Genomic DNA, 23,081 nt, shown 5'->3' with positions numbered 1-23,081 from the left:
CATCGCCCCCCAGAACAGTACTGCTGATTTTTCACTTTGCACTAATAATGTAATATGCTAGTGATTTTTTTTTTAGGGTGGGATAAGTTCTGTTTCCCCACCACCAAATAACCACTTTTGTTGACAGACTGTAACGCAACAGACAGTTCCCACCTTGTAAAAACAAGGTGATTGTTATAGTACTTAGTGCAGCTTATTTTTAATGAACCTTAGAGCACTGATTTTCAACATTTTTAGACCTTCAGCTTGAGAATGCATAATGGGAGCTATTGCCTTAAAAAATAAAATCAATATATCTGGCAAGAGTCATGATGGTGGGTCACATAGTTGTAGGATCTGAACCATCGGCTGAAGACCAGTGAATGAATGAATGAAACTTTATTTGTGTCAGCCATTGGCCATAGCAACAAAAGAACAATGCGATATACAAACAACAGAAATAAAAAGTTGATTATATAAATTTTAGTTTAGGGTCCTGAATCAGCCATCAAATAGTGGATCTTACTCTGATTGCCCCAGCTAAAAACCTTGCAGCCTTTGCTGTCATCTACTCATCTTGATCTGCCAAGAGAAAGGTAGGTAGCCGTGTTGGTCTGCCGTAGTCGAAACAACAACAACAAAAAATTCCTTCCAGTAGCACCTTAGAGACCAACTAAGTTTGTTATTGGTATGAGCTTTCATGTGCATGCACACTTCTTCAGATAGCACACAAAAGCTCATACCAATAACAAACTTATTTGGTCTCTGGGTGGCGCTGTGGGTTAAACCACAGAGCCTAGGACTTGCCGATCAGAAGGTCGGCGGTTCAAAACGGGGTGAGCTCCTGTTGCTCGGTCCCTGCTCCTGCCAACCTAGCAGTTCGAAATCACATCAAAGTGCAAGTAGATAAATAGGTACCACTCCGGCGGGAAGGTAAACCGTGTTTCCATGCACTGCTCTGGTTCGCCAGAAGTGGCTTAGTCATGCTGGCCACATGACCCGGAAGCTGTACGCTGGCTCCCTCATCCAGTAAAGCAAGATTAGCGCCGCAACCCCAGAGTCGGCCACGACTGGACCTAATGGTCAGGGGTCCCTTTACCTTTACCTTTACCTAAGGTGCTACTGGAAGGATTTTTATTTATTTATTTTTGCCAAGAGAAAGGAAGGGAAAGCTGAAGACCAGTGTTTTAGAGCAGGGATAGAAAGTTTTTTTCTTCCAAACTGAGGGCCACATTCCCATCTGGGCAATCTTTAAAGGGCCGTATGACGGGGTGGGTGGGTCCAGAAGCAAAAGTGTGTGGAGCTACAGGTGTAATTTACAGCAGGCTAGTTTCTACATTCAGACACACCTCTCTATCCAGACAAGCAATGTGCCGCATTAGAGTTCAGAAATGCATTCCAGCTAGGCAGAAACACTCAAGGTGGGTGCAAAGCTACTCGGAAGCAGCATTTAAAAAAAAGGGGGGGGGATGCTTCATGATAAACAGTAGGTATCTATTTCTCTGTTGCTTGCTAAAAACATTTTGTTTTACTTATCAGGCTTTTCTTTTTTCATTTTAGAAGGGCAGCATAAGAGCAGATATGCATGCACTCCATAAGATAGCACACCATCCAACATTCCTCAGATGAAAATAGGGACATTTCTCAACCCCTCAGTCCCCCACCAGGCTCAGTTCCCCAGCATCTACCCACAAGGCTGGCTCAGAGAGAGACACTTGTCTGAATCCTTGGAAAACTGCTACCACAACACTGACAGACCAATAGTCTGGCTTGTTAAAAGCATCCTATGAGGGGAGAGGATGTTGTCACACCACTGGTGAAAAACCTGTTATGATTTCGCCTAAAATGTTTAATCTCTCTTCAGCCTGTTATTGTCATATTAAATTGTGTGTCTCTTCAGCTGTCTGGCTTCTTTCTCTCACCTGTCCCACCCCATTCTTATAGAAAAGGTGTTATTAAACACTGTGATATGTAAAGGAATTTGCCAATGCAATAGATTGGCAGAAGTATTAACAATAACCAGAGGGATTCCAAGTGATTAATACTTTCAGGTTCTTCCCACACTCAGCTGCAGTAAGGAGAGAAGGTGTATATTATCTGTGCGCCTTTGGCGTTCAGGCCAACAAAATCTTGCTGAACTGGTCCCTGCTAAACTGTAAAGAAAAGACTTTTCCTCTTTAAATAAAATCCTAAATGAGGGGTGTGAGGACTGAGTGCAACTGAAAATCACCTATGAAAAATTGTGCCTCTGAAAAAACTGAGTGCCTCTGAAAATTCAGCCTATGGCTTGTCTATTTTCATACATCACCAAAAATGCTTGTAAACGATGGGAAAGGGAAGCAGTGAGCAGCTAAGTGTAATAACTAACACGACAACAGCATATACTTGCATACAACCCTCAGTGGTTACACACTGAAAGTTAACAAGGCCGACGTGATTGCAACAAGTACATTCAGACCTGAAGCTGAATAACCAAGATGTGCTCATGCTCATTTTAATTAGATTTTCTTTCCTGTCCTGCCCTCAAGGAACACGGCAGGTTATAATATTTCCTAATCTCATTTGAGCCTCATTTTAGGTTAAACTGAATGCAAGTTGCCCAAGACTACCTGCTCAGCGGCAACATGAAACCTGGGTTTCCCAGGCACAAAACAGACTCTTTTTCAAAACTTAGGATACTTTGCAACTGAAGAGTGCCTCTGAAGTCTCAGAATGACTCGGAGACATATCTGGGTGAAATATACTCGGGAGTCAAGTGTGGATTTCATGCTCTTTATTCAGCTCATAGTAGTGAGGAATGAAAGTCCCCCCAAATACCTGCTTTATATACATTATTTACACAATGGGCCGCACGTGATTGGCTATTTCCTGGATTGTCCTGTAGGCCAATCAGGTTGCGGATTCACTTCCAGCTGGAGCTGGATTGGGTGGCTTCTGCGGACCAATCATACTGCTGCATTGTTCTAGGACCAATCAGACTGCTGCATTTTGAATCCTATTGTTCTAGAACCAATCAGACTGCTGCATTTTGGATCCTATTGTTCTAGGACCAGTCAGACTGCTTTGGATCCTATTCAACTCAGTACATAACACCGGGCCAACACAAATGATGCATGTGTGGTATTGGAGCTGTTGTGACACATTTGGCTTCACGAGGCCAATCCCTGTGCTATGGCATGAAGTTCTTTGCTGTTCTGATTAAATGGCTGAAAATGTTCATTGAAGCTTTGAACCTATCTAAATTACTGCTATTTCTTCTTACGTAGTATCTTAAACAGCTCTTTTTCTATATGCTTGGCAGAACAGAGACCAGAGGTGCGTAGATACACCTGCTTGGGAAGCATTCAGGAGAGGAGGAGCCTTAGAAAGGGTTGAAGGCAGGGACTTTCAGCCCTGGCAACTGCTCCATAGGGGCAAGACCTACTGGGAAGTGTTTCTGAGTTGTATGTTCATTTCCTGGAATAAAGAATTAACTTAACTAACAATGGTGCTCTGCCTCTTCCATGCTGACCTGTGTCTGACTACAACACAGATATACCAATATTGTTGTTCTCCATATTGCATGAGACCAGCTAGAAATTTGCATCTGAGACAAGATTTGCCATTACATTGCATTGTTTATCACTACTTCCTTCCTACTTTCTCAAAGCCAGCCTCTCTTGAATTTTTGACTGTTTTCCTGTGATCATTGTGACTTTCCAGGTGGACTTCACCTTGTCAGGTGGATGAGACTTTATCTTATTTCATGAATATTGGAATCCGATGTGGGAAATGTAGTATTTGTTGTAAAATGGAAAACTATAAATAAAATAATAATAATAATAACAACAACGAGACTTTAACTGAAATGTGAATCAACCTTAATTGCTTAGGTAGATTGTGTTTTGGGATGCCTGCATCCTGCTTAAGAGCACTGAAAATCATTACATTTATATATTTTAAAAAGAGGTCTCAGGATGCAATCCTAGCTTTGCTTACTTTGTAGTAAGCTCCGTTGAACACAGTGGGACATACTGATGAGTAAACGTTGGTAGGATCAGGCTCCGTGTTTTAACAGCCTCTCTTATTCCACACCCACGGCCAGATTTTCAACAAACCCTTATTTTCATTTTTAACAATCTTACTTTGGTTAATTCAGCTCTTCTGAAAATGCAATTTCAAGGGATGATTCATAGATATTTCACCCCCGTTGTGCCATTCAGTTTGAGTAATTCTGTCAGCAAAATTTGCAATTAGAAAAATTATCGTGCTGCTTTAGTTTCCACACAGAAGAGAATGACGGTTTTTGCAGCCATTAATACCATATTTGTATGCAAGATGCAGAGAAAAGGGTGAGCACGTACACTCCCACATACTCTTTGTCACACTGGGTCAATCTGGCAGAAGCACTATTTAAGAAAAGAGAGTGAGAGAGAGAAGAGAGTCTAACTTTTTAATGCAAATATTCAAGCAAAAAAACTTACTTGCAAAGGTGAAAGAAACACGAAGTCCTAGATGAAAACATTAAGAATTCTGGGACCGGTCAGTAATGTTAGGTATTCAGGCAGATTTCCATGGAATAGTTGCCATGAAACAGATTTATACATTGTTTATTTTTTTTGGGGGGGGGGGTCGTTTTATTTTCTCCAGTGGAACCAAACAGACAGTATTTTCTTGCTCAAACCCTGTGGTGGATAACTAATTTGAGGTGACCAGTTTCTTTTTATGTATTCAGTTGTTATTCTGAATCCATTCAGATGTTATTCTGCTCCATTTCTGCTTGTGGAATGGGGCCTCAATTCTGCATCCACATAGCTAAGAAACATAGGGTGCAGCCCCTTACACATTCCATGAATGTATTTTAAAAAGATATTGTCCTGTGCCAGTGATTCTGGGAATAGATTGCATGTTCATGCTTGGAAGGTATTGTCTGCTATTGACAGAATTGGGATTCAAGATGACCTTAACAGATTAGAGAACTGGGCCCAAGCTAACAAAACGAATTTCAATATGGACAACGTAAGGTTCTGCACTTAGGCAGGAAGAACCAGATGCACAAATTTAAGATGGGGGATACCTAGCTTACTAGAAGTACATGTGGAAAGGATCTAGGGGTCTTGGTGGACCAAAAATTTAATATGAGTCAACACTGTGATGCAGCTATTCTAGCTTGCATCAATAGTATAGTGTCCAGATCAAGGGAAATACAGTGGTACCTCGGGTTAAGTACTTAATTCGTTCCAGAGGTCCGTTCTTAACCTGAAACTGTTCTTAACCTGAAGCACCACTTTAGCTAATGGGGCCTCCTGCTGCCACTGCGCCGCCAGAGCACGATTTCTGTTCTCATCCTGAAGCAAAGTTCTTAACCCGAGATACTATTTCTGGGTTAGCAGAGTCTGTAACCTGAAGCGTATGTAACCCGAGGTACCACTGTAATAGTACCACTCTATTCTGCCTTGGTCAGACCACACCTGGAATACTGTGTCCAGTTCTGGGCACCACAACTTAAGAAGGATGTTAACAATCTGGAACATGTACAGAGGAGGGCAACTAAGAAGATCAAGGGTCTGGAAACCAAGCCTTATGAGGAGCTGGGTACGTTTAGCCTGGAAAAGAGGAGACTAAGAAGAGATACAATAGCAATCTTCAAATATCTCAAGGACTGACACATGGAAGAGGGAGCATGCTTGTTTTCTCTTGCTGTGGAAGGTTGGACTTCAACCAATGGCTTCAAGTTACAAGAAAGGAGATTCCAGCTAAACATCAGGAAGAACTTTCCGACAGTAAGAGCTATTCGACAGTAGAATGGAGGTTGTGGACTCTCCTTCCCTGCAGGTTTTAAAGCAGAGGTTGGATGGCCAACACTCATGGAGACTGTAGTTGAGATTCCTGCAGCAGTTAGCACAAACGGCCTCAGAACAAGTAGGTACACTTCCCCAATAATATGATTTTTACTGCTAATTGACTAGGTTAGTCCCAGATAATAAACAACTGGGTAAAGAAGGGGGTAAGAGTGCCATTTATTGAACCAGGTGAATGTATGGCACTAAAATGAAAATCAGTAGCTGCTTCATGTTGTCTGAACTAGTCAGCTAGTCTTCTTTAGACCTCAGGTGCAAGAAGAACTGAGTATATATACCATGTTAGGTTAAAAAAAGCCTGGCTTTGTTCAGGGAACTTAGGTTGTGGTTTACTTTTGCTCAGTGGAAGTTACTTTTGATTCAAGGCAAACACTTCGCCTTGCTTGAGGATGCTAAGAAACGAGGTGTGAAAAAATGAGTCACATAATTGGTACTATGGTTTAACTGTCTGCCATAACAATGTACGAGTAACATATTCTAGAGTGGTAACCGTTTTAGTTTGTTGCAGCAAAAACAAATGAGTCTTGTAGAACCTTAAAGAAGGCAGCAGTAGTTGCTCCAGGACTGTCCACATTGCCCCCTTTCATGCTCGGTCCATCAAAGAACTGCTACTGAGTCTTCAGTAATGATCATTCAGAATAAGTGATGAATCTACATATAGATAATGGTAGTTCTGGAAATAGCTCCAGCAGTTAACCAGGGGCTAAGAGCTAGGGTGCGTGAAACTTGGCCATGAACAGCCATCCAAAGGAAACTGCCTTCAATATAAACGTGTTTGATCCTTACAGTTACGTAGCTACTAAGTCTTACCTAGTTGAGGCAACAGGCACGTGACAGTTTCTTTGCGGCCAATCCAATCTTGGATACACTTCCTCACTGATGGGTGGCAAAGTCCAAAAGGTTATTATTTCTAAGAGAGAGTGAAAGAGAGAGGCATACAGATAGAGAGAAAGCAGATAGGACTAAAACTTGCCTGACCAGGAACCATGCCCTCTGCTTCAAATGTGCACAGATGGGCTGTGATTGCTAAGTGTGAATGAAACACACTCTAAAAGTTATCCAAGTCACTTTTGTCTCGATTATGACTTCACAAGCTCCCAGGATGAGCCCTGATCCAGAATATAGATTTGGGAGTGCTGATCCCTGGCTTAAATTATGCCTTGCCAACTCTCCATATCCCTTTGAGCATGGGTAGGCAAACTAAGGCCCGGGGGCTGGATCCGGCCCAATCGCCTTCTAAATCCGGCCCGCGGACAGTCCGGGAATCAGTGTGTTTTTACATGAGTAGAATGTGTCCTTTTATTTAAAATGCATCTCTGGGTTATTTGTGGGGCATAGGAATTCGTTTTTTTTTCTTTCCCCAAAATATAGTCCGGCCCCCCACAAGGTCTGAGGGACAGTGGACTGCTGAAAAAGTTTGCTGACCCCTGCCTTTGAGGGTTCCACATCACCCTTTGTTACATCAAATATCCCAGTCTCCCTTCCCCAATTATTCTGGGACACATTTCAACATCTGAGGTGTGCGTACGCATAGCTTTAAAACCTAAAAACGGCTAAAATGCATTTAAAATCTTCTTGACTGCCTGGCTGGTGTGGTTGGTGTGGTTATAGAGTGCTGGAATAGGATCACGGTTCAAATCCTCCCTCAGCTGCCAAGCTCATTTGCGTGACTTTGGGCCAGCCTCTTGCTCAGATGAAGGTGGGATAAAAATTTAATAATAATTAACAACAACGTTGATGGTTATGACGATGTGCGTGTGAATGGTTATTGTTTTCGTTTGCTACTATGATGTGTACTTTTTATGTTTTAATGCTGTAAACTGCCCTACGATCCATGGATGAAGGGCGGGATAGAAATTTAGGATGTAATAAATAATAAGGGGAGTGTATGTATGTGTGTGTAGAAATTTTAAAAAATGAAAAGAGATTTTCCCATAGAGGCAGCTGCGGGGAAGACTGTGAGGTTTAAAACAACAACAACGTAATAAGATTTGTTGCTTAAATATTTGTTGTAAAATATTATTATTATAAAATAATAATAACAACAGCAACAACGCAGTAATAATAATAGTTGTTGTTAGGTTTAAAATATTGTTATTTTAAAAAGTCTTATTATTACTATTGTTATTAAAAAGGACTATTATTATTAATTATAATTATAATTATTATTATTATTATTAAAAAGTCCTCTCCTTTGCCTGCTCTGCTTCCCGCCCCCTCAGCGAAGGCCCCTCGCGCTCAACCTCCTCTCTGCGGTTCCCCCTCAGGCGTCGCATCCAATCAGCGGCCGCCCTCCTCCCCCCTCCCCCTCCCGCGCGCTCCTTCTCCCCGAGCCCCCCCTCCCTCCCGTCAGCGCCGCCTTCCCTCCCCCCTCCTCCCCCTCCCCACAGCGGAAGTGACCTCGGCGCCTCCCTCCCTCCCTCCCCCTCCCTCCCTGCCTGCCTGCCTGCCTGCCATCAGTGCCTGGCGGCGGAGGCCGGCGCTTGGTTGCCTCGTTCGCTCCGCCGCTTCGTCACCAGGCGCCGCTGTGTGACAGACGCCCCAGGGAGCCGAGCGAGTTCGGTGGCCGGAGGAGCGGAGGCGAGGCCCTCTCGGGGGGCAGCGCCGGCGGCTGAGGGGGGAAAGGGGGCGTCGGAGAGGGCGAAGGGAGCGAGGAAGGGGCGAGGCGGCCGGCCGGCCGGAGCCATGGCCGGGGCCGGCGGCGCTGCGGCCGGGCCACCGCCGCCACCTCCGCCTCCCCTCCTTCTTTCTCCTCCGCCGCCGCCGCCTCAGAAGGAGCTGGTTTACAACAAGCTGCTGCCCTATGGCGACAAGCTGGAGGCCGAGGCCGGCCGCCTCCTCTCCCGCATCAAGCTCAACCTCAGCTGGGCCGTGCAGCTCCAGGAGCTCTGGCCCGGAGGCCTCTTCTGGAGCAGGAAGCTCTCCACGTGAGTGGGGCGGAGGGTTGCTTGTGGGGGGGGGGAAGGATTATTGGGGGGGGGGTCTATTTCTCCCGCCCCCCATCATATTAAGTTTCAACATTTTCAACAAACACACACTCGCCTCTTCATTTTCTCGACTTCCCCTTCCTTCCTCACCCCGGAGTTATTGTTTCTTCCCTTCTTCTGTCTATCAAATCAGAACCGCAATATTTATTATTGGGGTTCCTTTTTTTGGGGGGGGGGAGGACCGTCTAGGTCAGGACGCTCTGAAAGGTGGGGAGGGGGGGGGTGTTGCAGTGCAATATCCAGCCCTTTCCTCCAACTCTTTCGCTGGGGGCTTTGCCGGTGTTTGGTGTAAGAAACACCCCCCCCCCTTCGGGGTTTGGGGAAACAAATGCCACCCATTCACACACACCCATAGGCAGGCTTTCTGTTGTGGGGTGGGGGGAGAGAACCCTAGTTAGATAAGTATTTTTATGTATTTATTGACTTGGTTGTCCCCCCTCCCTTGGCTACACCCATGCACCCCCTTTTTTTATTTACAAAAAGGCAAGCCTCTGTTCTTGTGGGTGGGGTTCCCTCTTCTCTCTTTTTCTTCTCTCTTCCTGAGGCTGGGGGGGGGGGTGTCAGCCTAGGGGTGGCACTTTGTCCTCACCCTACATCAGGCAACCTGGAGTGGGGAGGGAAAAGGGGAGAGCACCCACCACCATTCGTAATCTGGAGTTTTAGGAAACGCCATAAATATGCCTTAATGAACCACAAGAACAGTTGCTATAATTAATAGCTGGAAGGAACCAGGCAGGCGGTTTTGAGCTGGGTTTCTAGGGAGTTAAGCTCCCCCCCCCCCCCCCCGCAATTGCAATGGGATTTAAGCTTTCCGTGGAAAAGAAATATGTTCTGGATTGTAGACAAAAGAGTCCTGTGGTGCTTGGAAACCTAACAGCCGCCCGGTGTTTCCCTGGTGTTCGTGTTTCGCTTTGTTGGGAGGGCATGGCAGCAGTGTGTCAGTTGTACTCAGGGTAATATGGATGTCTCTCTCCCCTCCACCCCAAATGAGGGTAGTAGGGTTTGGTGGGGTATGCATTCTTCCGAGATGTAGTTCCTCTGTTTTGTCCCCATTGTGCTCTGTTAAGTGACAGGACCACAAATATTGTGAGAGGGTGTAAGGTTTTTAACCTGCCTTGTGTCTGAAGTGTCAGGGCAGGTAAGAACACATAAAGCAATTAAGTCATCAAAACACATGCAGAAAAAACAGCCTACGTGTCCTTAACAAACTTTTTGGGTGCCTCAGGGTAACTGTGAGCGGTGCAGCCTGAAGAATCTGCCAGTGATCGGAAAAATGATGTTTGATTCTCCCTTCTCCTTTCCACTTTGTTGGGCATCCTTTGATTGCTTAGACAATTTGTGGCTTTAAGGCACACCTTATCCGGTCCTGTCCTCCCCCCCACCCTAATACAGAAGGTAGATATTTTTAAAATGGGAGATGAATAAACACTGCATTAACTCCTTACCTATGCCAGTTTCTGGTAGCAACTAAGGCCCCGGGTATTTCAAAAAGCCGTTTCTTTCAAATCTGGCCCCTGAGGCAAATGGGCAACTGGCCTCTGTTTGGGGCAGTGTTTGGTGGCACCCGGGTTCTACAGTTCCCTGGATGAAGGAGTAGCCTGTGCTACTCCTTTTACATTCAGCAACTTAGTTCTATGCCACGTGTCTACCATTGTCTGCTGCTGTCTGCATGACTCCAGCTTCCCCAAGGCTTTGTCTGGCACTATTTTTGTAAGTGTTATGATCAGCAGGGGGCTTGGTTGGGCTTTGAGTGTTTGTAAGATTGCAGCTTTGCTTTTGAAGGACATCTTCTGACTGGGGCATGTGCCTCTGGGGACCTTTTTTTAGGAATGAGCAGCCACCCCTTCTGTTTGTGCAACCTCCTGTGTGGGCTTGTGTTTGGGAAGTGTCATCTTTCAAGGCTGCTTGAGTCTTGGACTTTGGGAAGAGGAGGGTTTTGTTAGCTTTAGTGATGGTAGTCGTTCCCTGAGCTTTCTACTTAGGCAGCTAATAAATCATACGCAGCTCATTACTCCTAAAAATAGTTTATCACTTTTTGTTGCCAAAACTAGCGCATAGGTTTTGTTCAGTGACTTCATAAGCTACTTGCAACTGTCCTTGCCTTTTTAAACTAGATTACAAAATAGCATTTGCATTTAGTTCCAAAACAAGCACTGCATTTCACTTTCACGGTTCAAAGCCTAGCTAGTAACTTGCAGAGTTTAATCTCTTACTCATCTCACATAACGTTTGTTCATACTGCTGTGTCAGCAAAGGAAAAAGAAAAGTGTGTTTTGAGCTGGACAAGGGCAAAAGCACCAACTTCTAGTTCAAGGACTTCTTTGTCTTCTGGGGCACTGATAAAACGTTTTTGCCTTGTCATTGTGCTGTCCCTACAGAGAAATATTAAAAGCGAAGCTGTGTTAGTCTGTAGCAGTTTCTTTCCTTGCTGCTATAGCATCTTGGAGGGGTGACTAGTTTATTGTGACATGAATTCTTTGGAATACATATCTTGGTTTCTCTAGTAGATGAATGTAACAGACTTGACTACAAAAACTGATGCTGCAGCAAACCAGATAATTGTCAAGGTGGAAATATATCTATTAAGCACCCAAACCACAGCTTGGAATACAATCAATAAATTAAGACTAAAATGATGGACATACCCAAAGGCCTACAATCTAACAAAGGTACCACAACACTTTCTGCCACTTCAGTTCTAGACCTAATCTCTTTCTAATAGTGACTTAAAATAAAATGGACTGCGAGGATACATTTCATTAACATTTCACACTACTAAAGAGAGAAAACCAAGGCAAAGGTTTAATTGGGCGGAGGGTATACTAGATTGCCTGTTTTGAATCTGTTTGTGCTATTACGTATTTTTCAAAAATAATGTAAAGAGCAGGTGTTGACAGCAAGCAGAATTTCGGTATTGTGCCTATAGCATGCTCAACAAACCTGCTACAACTGGTACTGGGTGTGGAGAGTGCAGCTGAATGGGACACAATTGTGGGCAGCCTGAGGATGTACCATCCACCTTGGGCCTGCCCATAAAAAGCAAGTCTTGTGTAAGTGACTAGGGTGATGCCTGCTGTTTCCAGGAACTCTTCTCATTGTGAGGCTGTTATGGGTACCGTAATTTGAGAGTTTGTTTGAGCCCTGGGTGAGAAGCCGGAGGCTGAGAGGGAGGGTGTGTTGGAAGTAAAATGAATTGATATTGATTTATATATGTTAGAAAATTTGTATTAATGGAACATTTTAATATGCAACTCAATTTTTGTAATGCTTTGTTTATATCGTTGTTTCTTCAGTTTTTTGTGCACCGCTTAGAGATGTTTTAAATATATTAAGTGGTATAGAAATTAATCAATAATCAATCATACAATAAAAAAGTTAGTGCCTTTCATTGAGCTTTAAAATCACTTGCTTATGTTTAGACATGTTGAGGTCAGCTGTTCAATGGAAATGGTTTCCAATTTGTGGTATTTTTGTATGTTTCAACCATGTTTATGTTTTATGCTTGTTTTTAGAAGGTTAAAAACAGCTTACAGAGGTCTTTTAGTGTTCTCCCATAAGGGCTATGTCTCAGTCCACACTAACATAACAGTGCTACGGCATTGTTTGCTCTTAGGCTATTCATTGCCAAAAGGTGTTCTAATTGTTTTAATATATTTTTTAATAGAACTATCTTGCTGGGACACCTCAGGTGGTAGAGCATGAGAGTTAATTTCAGAGTCGTGGGTTCAAGCTCTATGTTGGGCAAAAGATTCTTGCATTGGAGGGACTAGATGACCCTTGTGGTCCCTTCCAGCTCTACAGATCTTTGATTTTATAATTAAGCTGAGGCATCCTGGTGTGTGAAGGGAAGAGCAGCCAACTGTGTGCAAGGGAATGAAGCTTGTTCATATGCCATCTTATTAAGATGAGATGTGATTGTTCAAATACAGCAATTAAGAATCAACCCTGCTACTGCATGCGTAGTGTCCTCCTGAGTTTTAGTTAGAAAATTTACACCCCATTTTTCTCATATAGACTTAGGGTGACCTATAATAAATACTGTATTGTAAATGAGGACTTTGTGATATAAATTCATACTTCAAAATTCTTATTTTGGTACTCCATTTAGTATTTATTCTTTATTCGCTTTTGCTGGCAGCTTAATTTGCTTTGGTCCAAGTGCCACCAGAGACTGATGAGTCTAGTCTTCCCAGTTTCATGTGCAGGTCACGTGATTTGTTAGGGACCAGGAATACCATTAGACATTTCATCACTGTTACAGATGATGCAGCAAAACTGCATCAGAGGAATGAAAGATACTGTGCTTCCAATGTTCCCCATATACCTGGAGATAGCAGTCCATAGGGCATTGCTGTTGTTGTTGATGTTTCAGCAGCTGGTTGAAAATCTGGTTAGAGACAGGATAGTTGTCGAAGCCTCTGAAGGGCATGGCTGTGGCTCCTTGCTTCCCCAGGCTCAGCTGGATTTGGCTCTTAGCTCGGTTCAGCTTGGCTGGCGAAGAGAGTCAGTGCGGGAACAGCAGTCCTCCAAGCCCTCGCACTTGACATATTGGGTGTTCCAAATCTGTTTTAGTCACACCAGAGTGTAATGGAACTTGGGAAACTGGCAATGTACATTAGTAAAAAGAAACTTTTGGGGGCCGGGGGCGGGTTGTTTGGCAGAATATCAATCTGCCTTTTGCATCATTGGAAGTGACTTTGTTTACTAGGAAAGATTTTTAGATAGGATTACTTCAGTAGATATAACATGACTCACATGATTGCCTTACAAGACATCTTGAACTTGAGTAGACATAGTGTGACACTGTTTTTCCTTTAACCATCTGCTGCTGCCTCAGTCTTGTTTACAGTGAGGCCTGTTTTCATTCTAGTAGGAGTTATGTGGTAATGCTGTCAAAACATGTTGCCTACAAAATAATCAGGGTTCTGAAAAGCCATGTGATTTTGGAAGACATCAGAACCTACTAGTTTTAACCCTTTGCAGTGTATTATGATACTATATGACTTGTCATTCTGTTTTTATGGATGATGTTAGTATAAAGTAATGGAATGATCAAGCAGTATGGCTTGGTATGTTATGTTTGGGAAATTAGACTTGTACCCATCTCTGTATCCTGCATCCAGTAGTGCAGGCTTCATCAAACTCGGCCTTCCAGATGTTTTGAGACTACAATTCCCATCATTCCTGACCACTGGTCCTGCTAGTTAGGGATCATGGGAGTTGTAGGCCAAAAAAACATATGGAGGTCCGAGTTTGAGGAAGCCTGCAGTAGTGGCTGGATCCAGATGTTTTAAGAGCTCTGTTTTTCACAGTCCATTGCAAGATGCTTGTAATTTAATGTTTACAAACTCTGTCACGATGATCGGAGTCCTGGCAGGTATACTACCTAACAGTTGTCTAGTTTAAATAATTTACAATGTTTCTGTTTATTTATTTCATAAAATGTATACAACACTTGATTGTAAAAAAACCTCAAAGTGGTTTACCAAAAGATAAAACAAGAAAATCAACAAAAATTAGCAACCCTGCTTATAAATAGCTAGTAATATATAGCTAGCATTACATGTCAATGCATTGCTTCAGTGGTATACCATACTATTTGACTGACTCTGTGCCATACACAGATGCAATCTGAGTTGGCAATTCTACAGGAAGAACATGGGAGAGCAAGCTTTTTTCTGTCCATGGCCAGATTTCCTTGCGGGCAATCTGTCAGAAGTTGCTTGCATCAGTGGGTGGGGCCAAAGGCAGCAGCGGATGGGGTCACCCTTCTCTCTCCCTCTTCTTTCCAATCCAGGAAGCTGACAGAGGAAGTAGCAGATCACTCTTGAAAAAAAGTGTGAAGTAATTGCTTGTAGATGGCTTTTGAAATTAATTAGCCACTGCATGACAGCCAACCCAGAACTCCTGGTCCAGAGGGTGAATAGGTTAAGAACAATAATTTGAGAGGGCGTGCTTCAAAATTAAAAGGGCAAGTCATGGCTAGGAAATTGAAAGTGACATGAATGTTGAACTTGCATTTGGAAACTCTTCAAACTTGCTCCTCCAGTTCACCATTTGGTGTGTCATGATAAAGAGCAGGAAATAACTCTGCCTTGAGGGAACAGCAATTTGATGGCATACCTGAACACTGACACTTCTGTTCCACACCCTAGTGCAAGGGCACATGGCTTATTCAGCACTGAAGTGCTCAGGGGAAATAGTAGCTAGAGGGCTGCTGCTAATCTGCACCTTCTGTTTAATAGAGGATACTGAGCAACAGTACTCTGAGCCAAAATGGTGTTATGAAAGTATTGCCTGTAATATAAAACAAAATTGAGTGAGCACTTGTTGGAGATAATGGGCGGTATCCAACTAACACATCCCACCAGTGCAAGGATTTACACATGTGCAATAGAACTTCTACACCTGCTTCCAGGTGTGTGCCCTGCGCCCTCTCCAAATCTGCTTTAGGGTTTAGGAAACTTAGAAAAAATGAGGGGGGGGGGAGTTCCATTTCACAAGTGGAAATTCTTGTACTCAAGATGTGTCAGTAGGATCCCACCCAAGAAAGGTTGGGAAAAAGGCATATGAAACAGCAAACGACACCCTGCTCCTTTAGCAGTTTTAGAAATTGGGCTTCTAACCCTTCACATTTGGGGGTCGTAGATGATTGCATAGGATATTATTATTATTATTATTATTATTATTATTAATACCCCGCCCATCTGGCTGGGTTTCCCCAGCCACTGTGGGCAGCTTCCAACTGAATATTAAAAACAATACAGCATCAGACATTAAAAACTTCCCTAAACAGGGCCGCTTTCAGTTGTCTTTTAAAAGTAAAATAGTTGTTTATTGCCTTGACATATGCTGGGATGGCGTTCCACAGGGCAGGCGCCACTACCGAGAAGGCCCTCTGCCTGGTTCCCTGTAACCTCACTTCTCACAGCGAGGGAACTGCCAGAAGGCCCTCGGAGCTGGACCTCAGTGTCTGGGTTGAATGATGGGGGGTGGAGACGCTCCTTCAGGTATACAGGACCAAGGCCGAGAATTATAAACATATGTAAGCCTTTGAACATATGCTGCTCCAATAGCACTTACATTTCAACCTTTTCCTTCTATTATGTGTTGAATTCCCAACACCCTTTCATGAGTACAGAATATGAATGTTGGACAAAGAGGATTCTCAGTCGAAACCTTATGAAAATATATTCATCACTGGTGATGCTGCTACCAAGCTATGTGTATCTCTCCAATCTCCCCAAATTTAAAATAGCTGATGTTTAAAATTATGGCTGAAAAATGCTGGCTGTCCAGGAAAACAGCAGAGTCAGCCACTGTTTTCTCACAAATCACGATTGTAATTTGCAAACCTAAGAGGTTTAGAGCACTGGCAGCTTCACAGATTTGCTGAAAATAAAAAGATAGGTTAGAGAATGAAAAGCCATCAATGATGGCTTTAAAATAACGGTTCTCATACCTAAGATAAATTACCATATTTATAATATCCTTAAATAAGTTTCTTAATTATGATATCATATTGGGAGTATTATTTTCTGAGCTCTGGGAATTTCCCTGGTACTGTGTGAAGAAAGTTAAAAATAAAGCAAAGTTACAATTTACATTAAAAAGCTTGAATAGTTACAATTGAATGGATTAAGCAATCAAAGCAAGTAGCTAAATATTTTAACATAAAAAGTACAAATGGAACCACCCACCTGTTACTATGATGTCATAGTGATGGCAGGTGATTGACAGCTCTCAAAATTGGTCGCCATAACTACTGATCATTGAGCAACCTCCTTTGAAGATGCCCTTTCAGCACCAACCAGTGGATTGGTGCTAGGAGTGTGCTGTCAAAGATGCTCCCTTTAAATCAATGATCCATCAGTTAGGGGAGTCCCTTTGCAGTTGTTGCAGAGGGGAAAATGTTCCTAAAACTGAAGTATTCTTCCTTCTGAAGAGAAGGCGGCTATGAATGGCTTCCTTTAGAATTGCTTATTATTGTGTGCTTTGGAAGTGCCCTGTAATGGCGTTTGCAAGCCCTGTGGTCATGAACTTATTGCAGGGTTTGCAAAGTGCCTCGTGCAGAATCTCTGCAAAGCCCCTTTTGTCCAAGCTACCCATCATCTGATATTTTACATGATAGCAGGGGTAGGGCAGGTGGATATGGCTTTATCCATATCCAGTGTGGTGTAGTGGTTAGGAGCGGTAGACTCGTAATCTGGTGAACTGGGTTCGTGTCTCCGCTCCTCCGCATGCAGCTGCTGGGTGACCTTGGGCCAGTCACACTTCTCTGAAGTCTCTCAGCCCCACTCACCTCACAGAGTGTTTGTTGTGGGGGAGGAAGGGAAAAGGAGATTGTTAGCCGCTTTGAGACTCCTTCGGGTAGTGATAAAGCAGGATATCAAATCCAAACTCTCCTTCTTCTTCTTCTTTATTATCATTATCATTTATTTATTTAATTTGTATATCACCCGTCAGGGCAGTTCACAATATGGAATTACAAAATGAGAGCACAAAATAAATAATAACACAAAAACAAACCAATAACCCCCATCTACCATAAACGCAAGGAAAGGATCCAGGAGTACCCACAAGCTACATGCCTACTCCTTCAGAGGGAGTGTAACCCCATCAAGAGTAGGCAGCCTCCAATCCATCCAGTCCAGGGAACCAGTGGCGTAGCATGGGGGGTGCAGGGGGGCCGGCCGCACCATCGGGGGGGGCGCGCTCGCACTCGCAGCTCTCTGCCCCCTGCTAAAATCCACAGGTTAGGGGGCGCAAATTACTTGCCTTGCCCCGGGTGCTGACAACCCACGCTACGCCACTGCAGGGAACTGCCCACTTTCAGTGCTTATCTGGATTGAGCTTCAGTTTGTTGGCTCTCATCCAGTCCATTACCGAGGAAAGACAACAGTCCAGCATATCTCCTGCTACACCTGCAGGTGTAAAGGAGAAGTAGAGCTGTGTGCCATCAGCATATTGCTTACAGCATATGCCAAAACTCTGAATGAGCATACTCAGTGGTTTCCTGTGGAGGTTAAACAGTATAGGGGATAAAATCAAACCCTGAGGAACCCCACATTGAAGGCTCCACAGGGCCAAAGTGCACTCCCCATGCATTACCCTCTGGAAATGACCACCCAGCCACCGCTAGGCAGTGCCACCCCCCCCAACTCAGACTGTTGCTCCAGCAGGATGCCATAGTTGACGGTACCAGAAGTTGCTGAGCCTTTTCAGTGGTGGCACACAGCATTTGGAATGCCTATCTCAGGGAGGCTCATTTATTATTAAATCCAGTGTCTCTGCACCTTTTTACTTGCCCAAGCCTTTCAGTATGTTTTGAAAACATTGGCTTTTGTTGTGTTTTTCTGCTGTGCTATGTGTACATGTTGTCTTGATATTTATATTTTTATCTTCCAAGAGAGCTTGCTTGTTGAAGGGTGCCATATTAAAATAAATAAATAAATAAATAAATAAATAAATAAATAAATGTTTTCCACATTATGTATTTCTTCTTCTTCTTAAAGGTATCTCCGGCTCTATGGGAGAAAGTTTAGCAAAGAAGACCATGTCCTTTTTATCAAGCTCTTGTATGAGCTAGTAACTATTCCAAAGTTGGAGATCAGCATGATGCAAGGTTTTGCACGTCTTTTGATAAACCTGCTGAAGTAAGTTACCATTTCATTGCTTCTGTGTAACGGAAGTATCTTATGTCCTGTAGAAGAGTAATTTGGAAAAAAAATAGCCGACTTTGAGGCTGGATACAAGCCTTTTTAGTTAAACGGGCCCAAAATTTGGATTGGCTTTTGTTGGGGGCTTGTGTCTTTCATCATGCTGGATTTTGAAGGTACTCAGAAGTGTCAAAAATCCATCATGACAGCAGGAGTAGGTGTTCCCTGCCCTTTCCCCATGTCTGGCAGAAGGAGGGCGGCTGATTCCTGAAGTCGCTCAGTCTTGCTGCTTCAAAGTGCATTTGAGGCCCAACACAAGGTCCAACGCCATTTCTTACTTTTTTACTCAGCACTTTAAAACAGGGGCTCACTTCTGGCAAGCGTATTTGTGACCTCCTCCAAACCAAACTGGCTTGGTTAATGTAACACTGAATTAACATTGGCAATAATCTCAGCTAAGGTTAAGAGTGGCCTGTACATGTGCCTTCCCTTCTGACATGTAAATTCCCTTCCCTGCCACTTGTAAACTATGGTTAAGCATTCTATCAGCACAAACAAACAATAGTTTCCCTTCAAACAGAGTTTGTTAACTTCGTTTCAAATTCCTATTAAGAGAGAAACCTGGTTAGTGCTATGTAATGTGTAGTTGCATCTACATCTTAAACGATTGCTTCAACTTTGTCTAGAGAATGTCATGAGATAATTTTCTTGCCATGTTAAGGATTACTAGGAAGCTGTGTGAAAGGGGTGATGACTAAAGCAAAGTTGCAGCCAGACTTTCTGCTGTGCTATTTTGGGGTATGAAAGTTACATCCAGTTGTAATTAATCATTAATCTTAAACTGCTTTTTTAATTTAGGAAAAAAGAACTTCTTTCAAGGGATGACTTAGAATTGCCATGGAGGCCACTGTACGAAATGCTGGAACGGATATTGTACTCTAAGACTGAACATCTTGGATTAAATTGGTTTCCGAAGTAAGATTTTTGTTTTAGTTTTTAAAAATGTGAGATAGAACAGGTTTCCCTTTCTATTTTAAACATATTTATAAGATACTAACGGGATGATGCTTTGTTGATCCTCAAGGATAACAGACAAAAAGTCAGAATTTGATTGTAGGAATAACTTGTGTAGGGACAGCTTGCAGAAACTCAATGTGTAAAGCCTAAAAACTTAAAATAGCCCAACCAGCAAATATTAATTTCAACTTGCTGGTTTTTCTCAGCTCTAATTGTGCAGTTTATCAAATATATTTTCTTCAGTCATCTGAACTAAAGATAACAAGATTTAGACTCTGCTTTTTGTTTTACTGTGGGTGCTCACAATGTCTTCTATTACTCATGTGCCTTTTCTGGTTTACAAACAAGTGGCATAATTACATTTCATGAGATGAATAATCTGATTAGTCTAAGGTTTTAGAAAATACTGTTTGATATCTGTAAGCTGTGAGTGAAAACTGGCCATTTACAAACAGAAAATGACACAGTGTCACCCACTTCTGAAAGGTGGCACTGCTTTACAGACAAGCCATGGCTTAGTTGTGCTTTGCATGTGTACTGGCCAAGTTTCAATCCATTGCATCTCTAGTTAAAAGCATCAAGGATGACAAGATTCTCAAAGACCTCGACCTCAGGCTCTGGAGAGTTGCTGCTAGGTGGTCGATTGATCTGACTTAACATAGAAAGCATCTTATATCTGTTCATATTAAGAAAATTCTCAGTTTTAGATTATAAAGCTGGAACAATAGCCAAGTGGTTAAGAGTATGATTGTTCACTCAAAGAAGCCCCCCAGTTTGATAACTAGAATCTCTAGCTATCATAAGGTCAGTGTTTTAAGTGACTTAACATTCCTAACTTGCTTCTTGAGGTCTTTTAAACCAGGGGTGCCTAAAATGTGACCCTCCAGATTTTGATGGACTATATATCCCATAATCCTTGACTTTTGGCCATGCTGGCTGTAGCTGATGGGAGTTGGAATTAATGACACCTGGAAGGCCGCAGGTCATCCAACTCTATTTTAAATAGGGATACCAGTGGTTGAATCTTGAACTTCTTACTGTGAAGCATGAACTATAACTTTTGAGCTACGTCACCTCGCCCAAATTTAATCTCACACCTCAATCTGGAAAGCTAGTTGAGGTACTCTTCTAATCTTTGAGGAACAGATCCCCATGTCCGTACTGTTAATTTCTTTCTAGTGTGCACGCGCATAGGCACTACTAGAGGAAGGTGCTTTTTTATCAAGCATGAGTTTGACTCATAGTTCTGTGAGCTGTGGCCAAGCTATATTGCATCTGATGTAAATGCACAGGGCAGGGCATTTTCAAAACGTTTTAGGTAAAAGAAGTGTGTAAATTGGAAAAGAGACCTGAGGGGAAGAAGTAAGCCCCATTGCAAAAATTTAAGATTGACTAGACTAGAATTTAAAATTGTGCAGTGCGACTTTTTCTCTCATGGTGTTTTGGCAACATTGTTTAAAATATCTTGTTTCATTGTTGCCCCTTCTGGTAAATTGAGAAGGATAAATAGAAAATGAAAGAAATAGGACTGGAATCATTTGGTTTGTGTGTGCCTGTTTTCTGAGTCATTTTGTTTACAATTCTACAATTTCCTTTTTCATTGTTTGTTTTTAAACCTTTCTTCTTTATGTTCAGTTCATGTCGACCAGGCTTGTCTTCACCTAAAACATTTGTGCTTAATGTTTTACATAGGTGGTAAGGACAATTTTTTTTTGTTTATTTAGTTCTGGCCGAAGCATTATCTTCTTGCATGGCCTGTTCAGTTGTAACACTTGTCACATACATGTAACTTTTTTAAAACTGGAAAAAACCCCAATGTTAACATTACACCACAGTTATGGGAATGTCGCACTGTATTTAAGCCTACTTGTGAGAAAATACATTCTGTGTGAAGTGCTGAAAATACGGCTATCTGCTAATTTCTGTTGACTAGTAAATTTAAAAGTTATGGTGAATGTAGTGCTTTAATTATTAGGCATAATTTGCACAAAGCTTAGAAATGCATGAATTTAACTTTCCACAAAGCTTGGTGAATGCTAAAGGAGAGAGAATGATGAAGAGAGTTGGTTGAATTTTTAAAATAATTTTTGGGTTAAGACTTGCAGTGCATTTCTGTGCATTGGTTTGATGGGTTTTATTTCCTGGTAAATATGTTTTAGGGACGTGGGTGGCGCTGTGGGTAAAACCTCAGCGCCTAGGACTTGCCGATCGCATGGTCGGCGGTTCGAATCCCCGCGGCGGGGTGCGCTCCGTCGTTCGGTCCCAGCGCCTGCCAACCTAGCAGTTCGAAAGCACCCCCAAGTGCAAGTAGATAAATAGGGACCGCTTACCAGCGGGAAAGTAAACGGCGTTCTGTGTGCTGCGCTGGCTCGCCAGATGCAGCTTGTCACGCTGGCCACGTGACCCGGAAGTGTCTACGGACAGTGCTGGCTCCCGGCCTATAGAGTGAGATGAGCGCACAACCCTAGAGTCTGACAAGACTGGCCCGTACAGGCAGGGGTACCTTTACCTTTTTAAGTATGTTTAGGATTCCAGCCTTAAAATAAAAATTATTTGACATTGTTAGAGAAGGTTCTGTAGTTTGTAAAATCTCTGTTCACGTTAACAACAAAAAGTGTTCCATCAACCTTTTTCCGGAGCCATTCCTTTTTTATTTATCTAAAGCAAGTCCCCCCCCCCCCCACAGTACTGGGAAACCAGCAGCATCTTTCCTAGAACTCATTAACTAAACATGAAATATTTACACATTTGTTTGACATACATGGGATTAGTAATTTCCAAAGGTGCAGGTTCAGTTCTGGGAAATATATCAAAGTAAGTTATATATTTAAAGCATCCTTGGTAGAAAAGTGTCACTGGAGCAGACTAGGGTTCCATCTCGTCCAGTGTCCTGTTTTTCACAGTGGTCAGGCAGGTGCTTCGAGGAAGCCCACAAACAGGGCAAGTCATAATGGCAGGAGCCCTCCCACAGTTTTTTGTCCCCCCAGGAACTAGCATTCTAAGGTATACTGCCTCTGGACATGGTGGTTCCATTTTCTCCATGAATTTGTCCCATGTAAAACCAGTTTCCTCCATGAATTTGCCCCATGTAATAGCCAGGTGGAAGACAGGAGTGCCTGGCGTGCTCTGGTCCATGGGGTCACATGCTCTGGTCCATGGGGTCACGAAGAGTCGGACACAACTAAACAACAACAACAACAATAGCCAGTTGGCTATCATCACATCTTTTGGCAGTAATAAGGTATATAAAAAACAATTAAAAATCTTTGGACATTCCATTTCGCTGAGTGACTCCAGTTTTTCCCTGCGAGCTTAGGGCAGAATACGTGTTCTCCTCCGTTTTATCATTGTATCAACCTTGTGTGGTAAGTACTGGCCTGAGGTCACCCAGAACTTCATTGCTGGGTGGGGATTTGGACCTGGTTATCTCTGGTCCTAGTTGAGCCACCTGGAAGAATCTCCCCCTGCCCCCGCCCCCCCAGACTGTGCATATTTGAAACCATTTCCATGTCCTCAGAATGATTTAGTCTAGGATTTTTGCTTATTTATATTGAACCTTGTTTGCAGTTTTCTTCCCCCTTTCTCCCAGTTTTGAAAGA

General features: G+C 42.9%; 1 protein-coding gene across 2 annotated transcripts in view; it reads left to right on the top strand.

The window, feature by feature from the left end:
• The first annotated feature begins 8,272 nt into the window (after window positions 1-8,272).
• PSME4 (proteasome activator subunit 4) overlaps window positions 8,273-23,081 on the top strand; it is an 81,922-nt gene continuing 67,113 nt past the window's right edge. The window contains exons 1-4 of one of the 2 annotated variants that reach the window (XM_081000807.1): window positions 8,273-8,746; window positions 18,322-18,462; window positions 19,324-19,440; window positions 21,118-21,177. In XM_081000807.1, the coding sequence (XP_080856933.1) occupies window positions 8,505-8,746; window positions 18,322-18,462; window positions 19,324-19,440; window positions 21,118-21,177 (560 nt within the window). In that variant the 5' untranslated portion in view covers window positions 8,273-8,504. The remainder of the gene's footprint in view (window positions 8,747-18,321; window positions 18,463-19,323; window positions 19,441-21,117; window positions 21,178-23,081) is intronic. The other variant, XM_081000808.1, reaches the window with a different exon arrangement.

This window comes from Podarcis pityusensis (genome assembly GCF_964106645.2).
Source record: "Podarcis pityusensis genome assembly, chromosome: 3".
Lineage (NCBI taxonomy): Eukaryota > Metazoa > Chordata > Lepidosauria > Squamata > Lacertidae > Podarcis > Podarcis pityusensis.
Note: the sequence above shows the minus strand (reverse complement) of the source record. Positions and strands in the feature narration are given on the sequence as shown.